Here is a 13,305-nt window from a genome sequence, read left to right as displayed (position 1 = left end):
GTTGCATCTTTTTGCTAATCTATATTTAGGATTGGGTATCTACGGATTGAGAATAGATAAGATTAAGGTTAGCATATTCTTAACCCGTAAGTAGGATAGGGCTCAACCTGCCAGTAGGATTAGGGTTGGGTCCAAATCCTACCCTACCCTATCATTACTACCTATACAAACTTGTATATATAAGGTAGATGCAGAAAATTAAATAGGATTCTTTAGAGTTTGAAAAAAAAATGAAGAAAGAAATAAAAGAGGGATCATGGCTAGAGCTTGGCCATGTGATTTGAGTGGGTTGGAGTCTACTATTGTTAATCTTGTCTATGCATGCTATCACTCACTTTTTTTTCCTTTGTTTTTTCAAAAATGTATATTTAATATATATTTAAAAATATTTATAATTATATATTTTTAGAATTTTATGTCATTTTTTATTATTTTAAATAAAAATTGAATGTACAACTGTAAATATTTCTAAAATGCATATTAAATATACTCTAGAAATATATAAATATTTTTATTTAATTTAACTTCTTTAGATTTATATTTACTTTTTTCTATAATATGTTTCACTCCTTATATTTATATATATATATAGACACTGAAGAGATGATATATTCAAGTTTTAAAATATTAAGACGCAATTGCCATAATTTTTAAGATTATAAAATATTTAATTATAGATTTATAAATGTCAAATTGTTAATATTTATTATAATCTCTTTAGTATTTGCTAAAATATTTTATTATAGTTGTAAGAATTGAATTGAATTGATCGATTTGACTAAAAATAGGGGTGCACAGACCCGGCCCGGTTCGAAGGTCCGACCCGGTCTCGAACACTTTAGGGGCTAATTTGGTGTGATTTCATCGGGTTTAGGGTTGGGTAAGGGTCTCAAAAATAGACCCGGTCATTATTTCGGGTCGGGTCTGGGTTATAGCTCGGGTCACCCGAAGTCGGCCCGGTGGCCCGGTCATCATACACAATTAATATTTTTTGTTATTAGTGATGGATCATGACTATTCTTATGTGAAATTTAAGTATTGTAAACCTTAATAGTTTGTGTTATTAGTCATTATAAGACTATAAGTTAATGTTTTATGTTTAGAATGCATAAGACTTTAGACTAATGCATAATATTGTGTTATTTGTATTGATTTAAATATTTGGTATTATTAGACAATATTAGTATTGATTGTGGTTTTGCTTTAGTATTGATTGTGGTTATGCTTTAATTTTAAAGAAGGGTTGGTTCTTGTTATATTTTTCTAAGTGAATTTTACCATGTTAAATAATGGTTGGAGTCTTAGAAATTTGGATATTTTTACATGTTAGCTTACAAGAAGGTATCAACGTAATGTAATGTTAACGGCCCGGTTTCACCCGGTTTTCACCCGATATAATTGTGGCCCGAAAGTGTATTGGTTTCATCGGGTCTAGGGTCGGGTTCGGGTCTAATAAATAGACCCGGTGTATATTTCGGGTCGGGTCTGGGTCCTATCAAACCCGGCTTCACCCGACCCATGTATACTCCTAACTAAAAAATTGATAAACCAATAATTTAACCGATTCGATTGAAAATTTGGATTAAAAACGTAATTAAATCACCAAAAATCTAACGGTTCGTCACAAATCGACCAAAATCAGCCAGTTCGATGCAAATTCGTTAACTGACTAGTTCTGCCGTGCTCCTATTCCGTAGAGTGCTCCAAGCTTCTTGGTAGCTCGAGGATTACTCAGCTACTCCTTTAGCTCGAGGAATACTCCTGTACTATTTTATGTGCTAGTTATTATATATATATATATATATATATATATATATATATATTATATACGTATACAACTGAATTATTTTATATTTATTTAATTTAATTTTAGTTTTATATTTATTTTTTTAATTTATAATTTTTTAGAATTTATACAATTATTAAAATAAATATTAAATATCTTAATATTTATATTTATATATTAAAATGTTAGTAAAGATATTTATTTTAAATTTTGTAGAGTATTGGGTGAAGTAGTAGATCTTTAGGATTTCGATTTGAGAGTGGATCTTTTTTAGTGAAAAAAAAAAACTATATAGTGTTTAGTGTTTGATCTCACCATTCATTGGTCTCTCTCTTATTAATTTCTGGTCCCACTTATAGAATTAAAGGTGAGAAATCACACTTTATTCTCTCGAGTAAAAAAAATAAAGAGGATCTTTTTTTTCTACTTAGTACTAATTAGTAGGGACATATAAGTATCATCATTAAATTTTGCATGATAAATTCATAGAGGGACATAACGTGTGCACAGTTTACTATCATGGAGAAGCAAATTGTTTATTTTTTTCAAGCACTAATTAATTCGAACTCGAAAACTTCAAGGACTTAACTGTTATTTTACTCATTTTTTTTACTCTTATATTTTTTATATATATAAAATTGATTCTATCGATTCAACCAGTAATTTATGGATTGAACTAGTAAACTAATAAATCAATAATTTTACCGGTTCGATCACCAATTCGATTCTTACTACTTTAATTTTACTGGTGAAAAAAAAAATCCATAATATTCTTTTAATATTTACAAATATTTTTGTAGGACCACTTATCTTCTAACATTATAACTGAGTAATTCACAAGTATACATAGATATTCAAAATTAATAAGTATCTTTGAAAGAACAATAAACAAACAATCACAGTATAAAAAATGTTTAGTTTAATTTAACATAAACCTTTTCTTCGTTACAATTTAATATGTATATTAATAATAAAATTTTTACCCATAATTATTGGGTTGACATAAAATCTATGGCTTTTGGTTAATTAAATTAGCTTTCTTAAATAATAGTAACTTTATCTATCAAACCTGATTTTCAAACATTATTTATGTTTTTAATATGTGTAATAACTAATAATAATGCAATGCTACTATGTCAATAAACCAATTATATAATGAGGCTAACACTAAATATGCATATTTTGTAAGAATAAAACAAATTATTTAAAATTATTAATTTTAAAATTAAAGTTAAAATTCAAATTCAAAATATATTTAAAATTTTTTTAAAGGAATTGTTTTATTCTATTCTTAAAGTAAGAAGAATCATTATTAAGGACAATATTTCTTTCTTTTTAGGCTTATGTTTTGTTTTGTTCTCTTCAAGACTAAAGGAATTTTTTTCTGTTAGGTTATTTGAATCTTACCATATGTTTATCAGATTTAAGTGGCCATCAAATGCATTGGATGATATAAAAATAATTTCTTTCAAATTGGATCTATGGTCAATAGACCTGCTAGAGGAATTAGGTCTAATTTAAATAAATAATTTAATTAAACTTTTTAATAGGTTAAATAATAACTAATTATATTAAAAATAATTTATAAATAAGTTATTTTGTATTTGGATTTTTAATTCTAAAAATATTTATTTTAAAAAAATATGATAAAAAGTTTTTTATTTTAAAAAAAAATAAATTTTTTTAACTTTTTTATAAACTCTTAAATAACTTTTTAAAAAAATACAATTTGATTTTAAAAATTATACCAAACATTAAAACTATTACTTTTCATAAATCAAAACTCAAAAATTATTTTTGAAGTTTTACAAACGGAACTTATTTGTGTTATGTAAGCTTCGCTTTTCAATTTCTTTGTACTCTAATGTACTCGGACAAAAATAAAATAGTGAGGCGACTTGGCTACATCATCAACCATAAGATAGTGAGAGAGAAGGAAAAATAAAACAAAGAAAAGATTTTTTTTATTCTATTATGTTTTTTCTCTGCCACTCAATTTAATATTTCGGATAATATAATTGAAGAGTTAAAAGAACATAACGCTCAACAGTACACTACTCTCACTCATGGCTACCACACCACTCTTCTTGCCACCACCAATCATCACTAGTGCTGTCATCACCCACCGTACCTCTGTATCACTCTTCCCTAAGTTTCTGACTCCACACCGCAGACCAATCACAAAGCTTCGTGTGTCTTCCTCTCCTACCAACAAACCCCCTAGCACCACCACAACCCCAGCTTCCAGCCCATCAAAACCCGCGGGTGAAATTATATTTTTTGACGGCGGAGCCCACTACGGAGATCTCTTGGCCAACCTTCTCCTTGGATTCACCTTGTTGTGGCTCCCTCTGACTCTTGCTGCGGTGTCCCGTGCTTTCAACTTGAGGTATAGGTTTACCAACCTTAGAGTGACTGTTATCTCTGGTCTCACCGGTGAGGACCGCAGCGATTTTTCCTATTCAGTTGTCAAAGATGTTCAGGTGACATTATCTTTAAATTCTAAATTGTATATAATTCAGTGATATTAATCTTTGGACTCTCAAGTGTCGTATATATTAAGGGTGAAAACAAAATTCAGTTAGTAGGTTGTACATTGTGCAATTAGTTAGAGCCAGAATTCAGTTAGTTATTGAATGATTCGAAGAGATTCTTGATTTGAGATGCAAGTGTGGTGTAGACACTTATTCTCTAGACTTACAATCAAATGCAACACTTCCTTCTTTTTCAAGTTATCTATTTCTATTTTGCTTTTTTTTTTCTAATTTCAGCAGCGTCATCATTCTTTGAGCTAATATTGTTTTTTCAAATCACATCTTGTTTTAGTATATTCATATAGTTAGATCTTACAGGAATTTATTACAAATTACTGCTTGAACACTTCTTGCAATTTTGGGATTCAATATTTAGTATGTTAATTTCAAGAATAAGGGTGATTCAAGTATGTTCTGTAGCCTAATTACTGATCATGGTGTCATTGAGTATAATATGATTATTAGATGAACATGAATTATGAATGTTTTTGTATCTTAACATGCAAGAATTATTCTAATAATTGAATGGTAGATTATGTCTATATGTCTAGTCATCTTAATTCAGTATTGAGTCCACACTACTCACAAATAAGGCTCCACAGCGTATACAAGTTTTTCACGGCCATCCCAATTAAGGATTTTAAAATTTAGTTAATCTCGCTAAATTTTAGGTTAACATCAAAACATATCTTACATTTATTAGTTATGCCATTTGTATTTAAGTTTCTTCCTGAAATCTAACTTTTAATTGAAAGAGTAAATGAGCTTGAATATGATGATCTAAATGTAGATATTTTAGTTTTTATGATGAATCTTTTTTTGATTGAATGAGTACTGAAATTCATACTTTCAGGTAGTGCCAAGATTCATTGGTGAGTGGGGTGACATTGTGATCACCTTGAAAGATGGCACCAAGGTACACCTTAGGAGCGTTCCAAAGTTCAGGGAGATTGCCCGTTATTGTCTTGCCATGGCTGAAAAGCCCACTGTTTTGAAAGAGAGTGGTCCTAAAGGATTTTGAGATTCTTTTAATACAGGATTTTGGTATCTAAAAAATTGTTTTCGTGAGCCGTATACAATGTAAGGATGATTAATTTTCTTTCATTATCATTTTGACTTAACAATGATAGTTATTCAATTCTGTATAATATAATAGTCAAATCAATAGTATTTAATATTTATAATAAATATTTGAAATGTTATAGGATATATGTTTGATGTAAATTTTGTTTTCTATTATTATTTTGACTCAAGCATAATATCATTTATTTATAACTATAATTGTCATATCAGTAGTATTTAATCTTTACCATAAATATTTGGAATGTTATAAGATAATGATATACTATTCATTTCTTGTCTAAAAATTTGTAAAGTTAATATGGTAATAAAATTTGCTGTGTATGTCATGTAATTGTTGTTAAGATAGTTTTTTTTCCTGGTAGTGTAGTAGTGATTTCAATTGGAATATTCATTGCATTGAACTTGAAAGTTTAGATTCCCTGACTTTAGTATTCAGTATATAATTTTAATTTGACTAACTTTAATATGATTTTTTTTTTCAAAGGTAAAGTATTTTACTAAAAGGATAAAATAGAGAATGTCCATGTTTAGGACATGGTACAATTTTAGTATGATTTTGTGTATTCCCTATCTATTAAGTTCTTAACAATGCCACATTTTGGTATGTTTTTGTATGAATGTTTTTGGATATAAATAATAGCATTAATAATAATAATAATAATAATAATAATAATAATAATAATAATATGATATTAGAATTTAGAATATATTTATATTAATTGATGGCAAGGATAGAAATAGGTTAAAAACATAAGATATAATTATACAATGCAGAGTACACTCTTATACTCAATTTTTCACAGTTATCATATTTTCCATGCATTTCAATATTAATAAAAACCAAAAACAATTTATATCAAAATTTCTATCCATGTAATTGCAGTAACTTTAAAATTTTATTTCAATAAGAAAATCGATAAAGATGGGTACATTATCAGTTTGCTTTAATTTTCTTTAATTTTTTACATTATATAATACTAACTACTGAAACATCTTTTACATGTTCAATAAGCACGTAAAGGGTTTTGTTTAGAATTCCATTTGACCATATTGAAAGGCGTTTCTTTTCAAGTACCTTAATTTAGTGCCCACAATCTATCTTAACTCCTCTGCTGATTGGAACATAAATGTTCCAAATAGATAGTATGGAACATGTGTAAGCTTTCCTATGGTTTAATTTAATAGCTACAAGACTCATCGACATTTTGACTCATGATCCTCAACATTTAACATCATACATGTCATGATGTCTCGAAATTTGTAATACATTTTTTGTAAATACAATTTCATTGAAAAACAGCAGCCCAGCCAGTTACAATAATGGATACATATAGAAAATTAAGGAGTATAAACTAATCCTACAATTTTAAACAAAATCTATATAGTAACAAGAACTCCAGACGCACGGCAATATGACATCACACTACTCTTACTGATCATCTGAACTCTGAAGGAATACAAGTTAGATCTCTAATCTTCGAATCTAAAGCTACGCTCAGCCCTTTTTTTCCCCAATGTATATATGTAAATTCACCATGATCAAATAGCTTCTGTGAAAATAATTCCGCCCTCATGCATTTCTTAAGCTCAGGATAATTACTACAAAATTCTTAGTGTTTCCATGGTAGTCTCATTTGAGGGTCGCCTAACAACTCCAATGCTGTGATCATTTATCCACATTTTGGCTTACCCCACGGAATTATCAATTAACCATAGCCATCTACTTTTTTTTGTACATTCAAAAATAATCCTCCATTATTTGCTCTTTATCACTAATCAAAGCATGGATGACTAGATGAATGAGTCATTGAGAAGCTTGCTATCGCCTATCGTTGCAAAGATGACAAAATTAACCTTTGAAGGGAAGCACATGAAGGTGGATATTTATCCTTTGCTGACATCAACGACCTGACCAATTCTTCAATTTGTTGGGTCAGCATGAAAATATCTTCAGCTGAATTCTTTGTCGCCCATTCCTCTATTATTCTGTACAAATTATCCAACCTCGTAAGAACCAATCAATGCAATAGATGTAAAGGAGGCAAATGGATATCGAGTTTGAGACCATGAATCCAAGTCCTTCGGTTCATAACAAACCCTATTTACTTATGACTACCTTAACTGAAGACACTTTGTTTGTTCAGTAATTTACCATTCTCACATTTCAATGTAGCATTATTAACCAGTTATCATCTTTACCCTCCACACAACGTTAAGCACTAAAGATAACGAAACATTTACACCAAGGGTATTTTGATAAAGAATTTTGCAATCAGTCTTGAATTTAGGTTCCTTAAATTCCTGTGTAAACGGCTCAAGCAACAGATATTATGAACCAGAGGTACCAGCTATCCTTAACTGTTTGGGCTTATCTCATATTGAATTCTTTACATCTAAGACAAACAACAATTAATTTTTAAAAAGAGCAATATAGATCTGAAGGAGTAAGACTGAAGTTATAGATGCTCCTAAGTTTAAAGCCCAAGCCAACAACTTCGAAGAGAATAAAGAATTAAAAACTTCAAACTTGATAACTGACCTTAATTGAGTTTCATCTCCAGTCATGCAGTCAGAAAAAAGTACCTTGATGATGGGCTGTAACTGTAATTTAGGAAGTATATTTTCATCCCCAGTGCCTGTACAACTGCCAAAACATGACCAATTGTCTGGATTTAAAAGAACAATTTGCAGGACAGGGGATTTAGTGTTTAGCTCTCTTATAACAAACCGGAAGGAAGATTCAGCACTTGCACACTCCACCAACTGATTTGCAAACATTCTGTCTACTGTATAGTTGCTGGAAACGAATATAATGCATCAGAATTATTTCAGTTCATCCATATTGACAATCAAACCTAAGAATAAATTCAACTCTCATGCTCTAAATAAAAAAGATAAATAAATAAACTAAACTGAACTCTTAAGGTTTGTTCCACTAAAACTGCCATAAGCATTGAAGCAATATATATATATATATAGCTTTAGCTAAAGGAGCTAGCCATTACAAAGATAAAATAGCTCCTAGTAATAGAATCTGGAATATAGGAAAGACCAGGAAATGCTGTAAATTATAGATAACCAGAGCAATCGAATGGGTTGAATAGTTTACTAAATGGGTCATGGAGGTGATGAATCTTTTAATAGTTTTTTTTTTTATGAATCATCAAAAGCAAATTAATCATTTGTTACCTATCTCCATCATGATCCAGTCCAAAGCATCCAATTTTCACCCCACATTTTGCATGCACATATTTAAAATGGCCTAGCTAATATACATATGGAAGGAATTTATAGAAAAATAACATTTTGAAATTTCCATTGATAGTAAAAGCAATAGAGATTCACTTTCTCTATGAAATCCATCTATTTTTTGTATTAAGGACACTTGTCAACAATATCCTACTTAAAATGAGCAGCTGGAAAGGAATAAAGATAAAATGTCACTCACAAAAGTATTCAAATAAAAAAAGTACCCAGATACTTGTTTTAGGATCCTCAATATATGTTACCTCCCTAAAAACATTTTAGCATCAACAATTTATTTGATGCTCAAGGATCATAGTTCTTTTACTCAAACTTCTTTATCACAATCAGCTGCATTTGTGTTATTAGGGCACAATTCAGAAAAATCATTCATGTTTTTTCTTTTTGATATAGAAGAATTATCTTGGCTAACCTGAATATGTCACCTGATCCTCCATTTGGCACACAGGTTGATATACAACATTTGATTAATCGTACTCCTCCATCTACAGGAGCAAGGCCCTCACAACAGGGGTAGGCTCCAAGAAGAGACCTGCATTGAGGGCATTTAAATTCATGCCAATCAATATCATTTGAAAGATTTGAAGATCTAGCCATGAAAACATCTTCAAGAAACCCATTGAGGAAAGATCTCTTATTTCCTAGAATTTCCATGTCTTCATCCCCAAGAATACTAGCCTTATGAACACAACAATTAGGAGTGATGGCCACATCTTCAGCCCCATCTGAATCTGGATGTGAATTAGAGAAGTCACTATTATTAGGCTTATTCACAGTGACTTCATGTCTCAAATTCACAGAAAGCTTTTCATTCTGAGGAAATGTAAACCTTGAATTCTCATTAAAAGTACATATCACTTGACTTGTATCAGTATGATTGAAGGTTGAGGTGCTTTCCTTGGTTAATCCAGAGGTTATTGTGGCTTTGCAGACAATTTCATCTGCAAGGTTATCGACGACAGAATCACACCCTTTTTGTGCACACACTTCAGGAAAATTAGATTCCAGCAGATCATCCTTGCAAAGAGTGACAGATGTATAGCTCAATAGGCATATCCCCTGTGAACATGCATAAGAATTAGCATACCTTACCACCAGCTTCTCACTTATACCACCAAATGAACAACAACAAGCCCCGAACCAGTTGTCGGCAACCTCCCTCCAATTCGCTGATGGCATTTCAACAAAATTCCTAAATACGTGATGTAGACGGAAAATGAGAATGCCGAAGATATTTAAATATAAAAAACTATATGAATTAGCAATCCCAGGTTTACTGGTATTAAAACTGTAAGTGATGAAGTCTCATCAGTTTGCTTTCTTGTATTTGAACCATAAAGCAACTATGTCTGCACTTCATGGCTAAACTATCTATGAAAAGTCAACAAAATACTAGATAATCAATATTTCTTTTTTTTTCTTTTTTTTTTTTATTTAAATGAGAAGTATAAAATCTTACCTCAGAGGATATCTGTTTAATTGGAATGAGCATCTTCTGCAATAGAAGTCTACTTCTCCTTTAGAAGATAAACTTTCAACATCTGAACCCAAAAAAAAAAAAAAAAAAAAAAAAAAAAAACTGTTATAACATCAACATCTTCTATAATGCAAACACAAAAGAAGCAACAAGAAAGAACAAAAATTATTGGCCAAAATGAACACAAAGAAACTAGCTAACACATAATAGAAAGAACACATTCTTCAATGTAAGGAAACAACGAACGAGGAAAGTAAGCAATTGTCAGAGATTAACAGAGGTAACATAAACAATTATACCATGCAAAAGTCAATGCAATTGTCACAAACCCCTCAACACGAAGTTGCAAGAAAAAAACATAAGGCCCCAAAATGGCACCAAATAAGCAACATTTTAAGATTACCAGATTGCATTTTGAGAGGCCTGGAGGCACCGGGCAACAGATTTTGGAGGTCGTCGGGCAGGCAGGAAAGGATGGGGTGATTCACAGGAAGGAGGAGGCAGAGTTTCACCTCAATGTGATCGCTGAGTGCCCGGAAGATCACCGGTGACTCCCTGTCAACCAAAACCCTTGGAACCGGAACGCTGAGCTTGGAGGGTGCAGCGCCATCAGAGTCAGACCATTCCACGGATAGGACAGAGTGTGGGGAAGTAAATTTGACACTGAGATTGTAGCATTGGAGGGAAGGGTTGAAGGTGGTGTCAGTGGTGAAGAGCAATAGGCGAAGTGTTGGGGTAGGCGATTGTGCTTCCCAGGTGAATCGCCACATCTGTGTTGTGCTGTGTTCGGTGTCACTGTTACCAACCATGGTTGCAGTTGCAAGCTTGAGATCTTTCCTGTGCTCTGAAGGGTGAAAAAAGTTTTGGTAAAAGAGGCTAATATTTCGATAATGAAAGCGTAATTCTCTGTAGTAAAAGGATGAAAGGTTCACAATTTATGGGACAAAGGATCCTTGCAAGCACTATATGCTGCAACTCACATTTCACATCAACCACATAAAACCATACTGACTTCTATTTATTTCTTTTCCAAAAGACTTACTTCATTTTAAAAATGTGTGTGGTGTAGCTGACCAAATTATGATGCTTTTAAAAATTTCTTCATCATATGTAATATGATTTATGCAGAGATGTAACATAAAAGATTCTTCACCAAATGCTGGAAATTAAATTGGTAACTAATCCTGTCACATTAACTGACATTACTATTCAAAGCATTAATAAGAATTAGCTTAGGAAACTAACACGCGACAATGACAGAGAAGGGAGCCAGCGACGGTGACGGAAGCTCGGCTGCGCGGAAACAACCCCCTCCTCCCATTGCTCGTCGCGTTCTCTCTCTCTCTCTCTCTCTCTCTCTCTCTCTCTCTCTCTCTCTAGCTCGACGGCGGCGGCGGAGGCGATGGCTTCTTCCGCCGTCGCTTTCTCCTTTTCTTCTCTCTTTTACGACGGGCTCAACCTCCTCTGTCCCCTTCTCTGCTTCTCTCAACCGAACTGTCTCTCTCAGCACGACTGTGACCTAGCGACAGCACCACCCCTCCCCGCCATCGCTTCCCTCTACCCTTTCTTCTTCTTCTTCTTCTTCTTCTTCTTCTTCTTCTTCACCTGTCCCTTGTGTTCTTCTGGTTCTCCCTGTCTTCTTTCTTTTCGTGCCCCCTTCTCCCTCTCTGTGAGTGTGTTATAATAAAATTAGGGTAATTGGAAAAAGAATAACGTGGATACTACATAAAAATTTTACAATTGTCCTTACCAAGATATATTTTTTTGACCAGGGAAGTAACATTTGTGATTGGTTGCCATCAATTAGATATCAATGATAATTTAATGGTATGACATTGGTGTGAGATTTTATTCAATGGTTCACTTTTTTCTGCTTATTACATGCTAGCTAAAATACAATAAAATTGTTGGCTCCCTAAATTTTTTCCTTTTTTTCTTATTAGATAATCAATTATATGGTTTGATTTTGATGTGTTATAAAAATATTTTTTTTTAGAGAAATTCTCCATATACAAGCATTTTTTTATACAAGTCTTTACAAGTTATTATATTAACGCGCTTGAACGTTACTGCACGTTCTTCTTCCTCTTCCTCTTCTTCTTTTTTTCTTTCGTTTCTTACTTTCTCTTTCTCCTTCTTCAACCGTTACTGCACAATTTCACTGCATCGTCTTCTTCTTCTTGCTGCATATTCTTCTTCCTCTTCCTCCTCTTCTTCTTCTTCTTTTTTTTCGTTTTTTGCCTTCTCTTTCTCCTTCTTCATTTACGTGCTTTTCTCTTTGTTTTCTTTTTTCGTTATTCTTGATTTCCATTATTTTTTGATATCAAGCTCTGAAATCATTTTTGAAGAAGAAGAAGCAGCAGAATATGAGGAGGAGAAAGAGAAAGAGTTCTGAATTATGCATAAAGTGTCCTTTGGGTGTATTTTCTATAATCGTTTGGGTGTATTTTCTGTAATCGTTTGGGTGTATTTCTGAAGTTTCATTATTTTCAAAACGATTTCAAATCTTGATTTCAGAAACCATGAAAATCAAAAAAAAAGAAGTAAGAATACCAGTAATAAACGAGTAAAACAACTAATGAAAAGGCAAAGAGAATAACGAAGAAATATCGTTTGGGTGTATTTTCTATAATCGTTTGGGTGTATTTTCTATAATCGTTTGGGTGTATTTCTGAAGTTCTATTATTTTCAAAACGATTTCAAAGTTTGATTTCAGAAACCATGAAAATCGAAAAAAAAGAAGCAAGAATACCAGTAATAAATGCAAGTAAAACAACTAATGAAAAGGCAAAGAGAATAACGAAGAAATATCGTTTGGGTGTATTTTCTATAATCGTTTGGGTGTATTTCTGAAGTTTCATTATCTTCAAAACGATTTCAAAGCTTGATTTCAGAAACCATGAAAATCGAAAAAAAAAACGAAGCAAGAATACCAGTAATAAACGCAAATAAAACAACTAATGAAAAGGCAAAGAGAATAACGAAGAAATACATGGAGGAGGAGGAAGAAGAAGAAGAAGGAGAAGAAGAGGAAGAGGAAGAGGAAGAGGAAGATGAGTTGTTCATAATCCACGGTGAGTGAAGAAGAAGAAGAAGAAGAAGAAGAAGAAGAGGAAGAGGAAGAGGAAAAGGAAGATGAAGATGAGTTGTTCATAATTCAC

The 13,305-nt window shown here is 32.0% G+C and overlaps 2 protein-coding genes across 2 annotated transcripts; one reads left to right on the top strand and one right to left on the bottom strand.

Annotated features, from left to right (window-relative positions):
- The first annotated feature begins 3,804 nt into the window (after positions 1–3,804).
- LOC130982543 (uncharacterized) lies at positions 3,805–5,601 on the top strand. The gene is made up of 2 exons (XM_057906580.1): positions 3,805–4,269; positions 5,174–5,601. Exons 1-2 carry the CDS (start codon positions 3,853–3,855, stop codon positions 5,339–5,341), a joined length of 585 nt encoding a protein of 194 aa, XP_057762563.1. The 5' UTR covers positions 3,805–3,852; the 3' UTR covers positions 5,342–5,601.
- An 826-nt stretch (positions 5,602–6,427) lies between these two features.
- Positions 6,428–11,817, bottom strand: LOC130979004 (uncharacterized). The gene is made up of 6 exons (XM_057902342.1): positions 11,390–11,817; positions 10,548–10,988; positions 10,127–10,208; positions 9,080–9,859; positions 7,943–8,200; positions 6,428–7,389 (listed from the first exon to the last, which is right to left on the bottom strand). Exons 2-6 carry the CDS (start codon positions 10,951–10,953, stop codon positions 7,230–7,232), a joined length of 1,686 nt encoding a protein of 561 aa, XP_057758325.1. The 5' UTR covers positions 10,954–10,988; positions 11,390–11,817; the 3' UTR covers positions 6,428–7,229.
- Positions 11,818–13,305: the final 1,488 nt, after the last annotated feature.

Source organism: Arachis stenosperma, chromosome 5 (assembly GCF_014773155.1).
Source record: "Arachis stenosperma cultivar V10309 chromosome 5, arast.V10309.gnm1.PFL2, whole genome shotgun sequence".
NCBI lineage: Eukaryota > Viridiplantae > Streptophyta > Magnoliopsida > Fabales > Fabaceae > Arachis > Arachis stenosperma.
The sequence above is the reverse complement of the archived record's forward strand: the minus strand, read 5'-3'. Positions and strand labels throughout refer to the sequence as shown.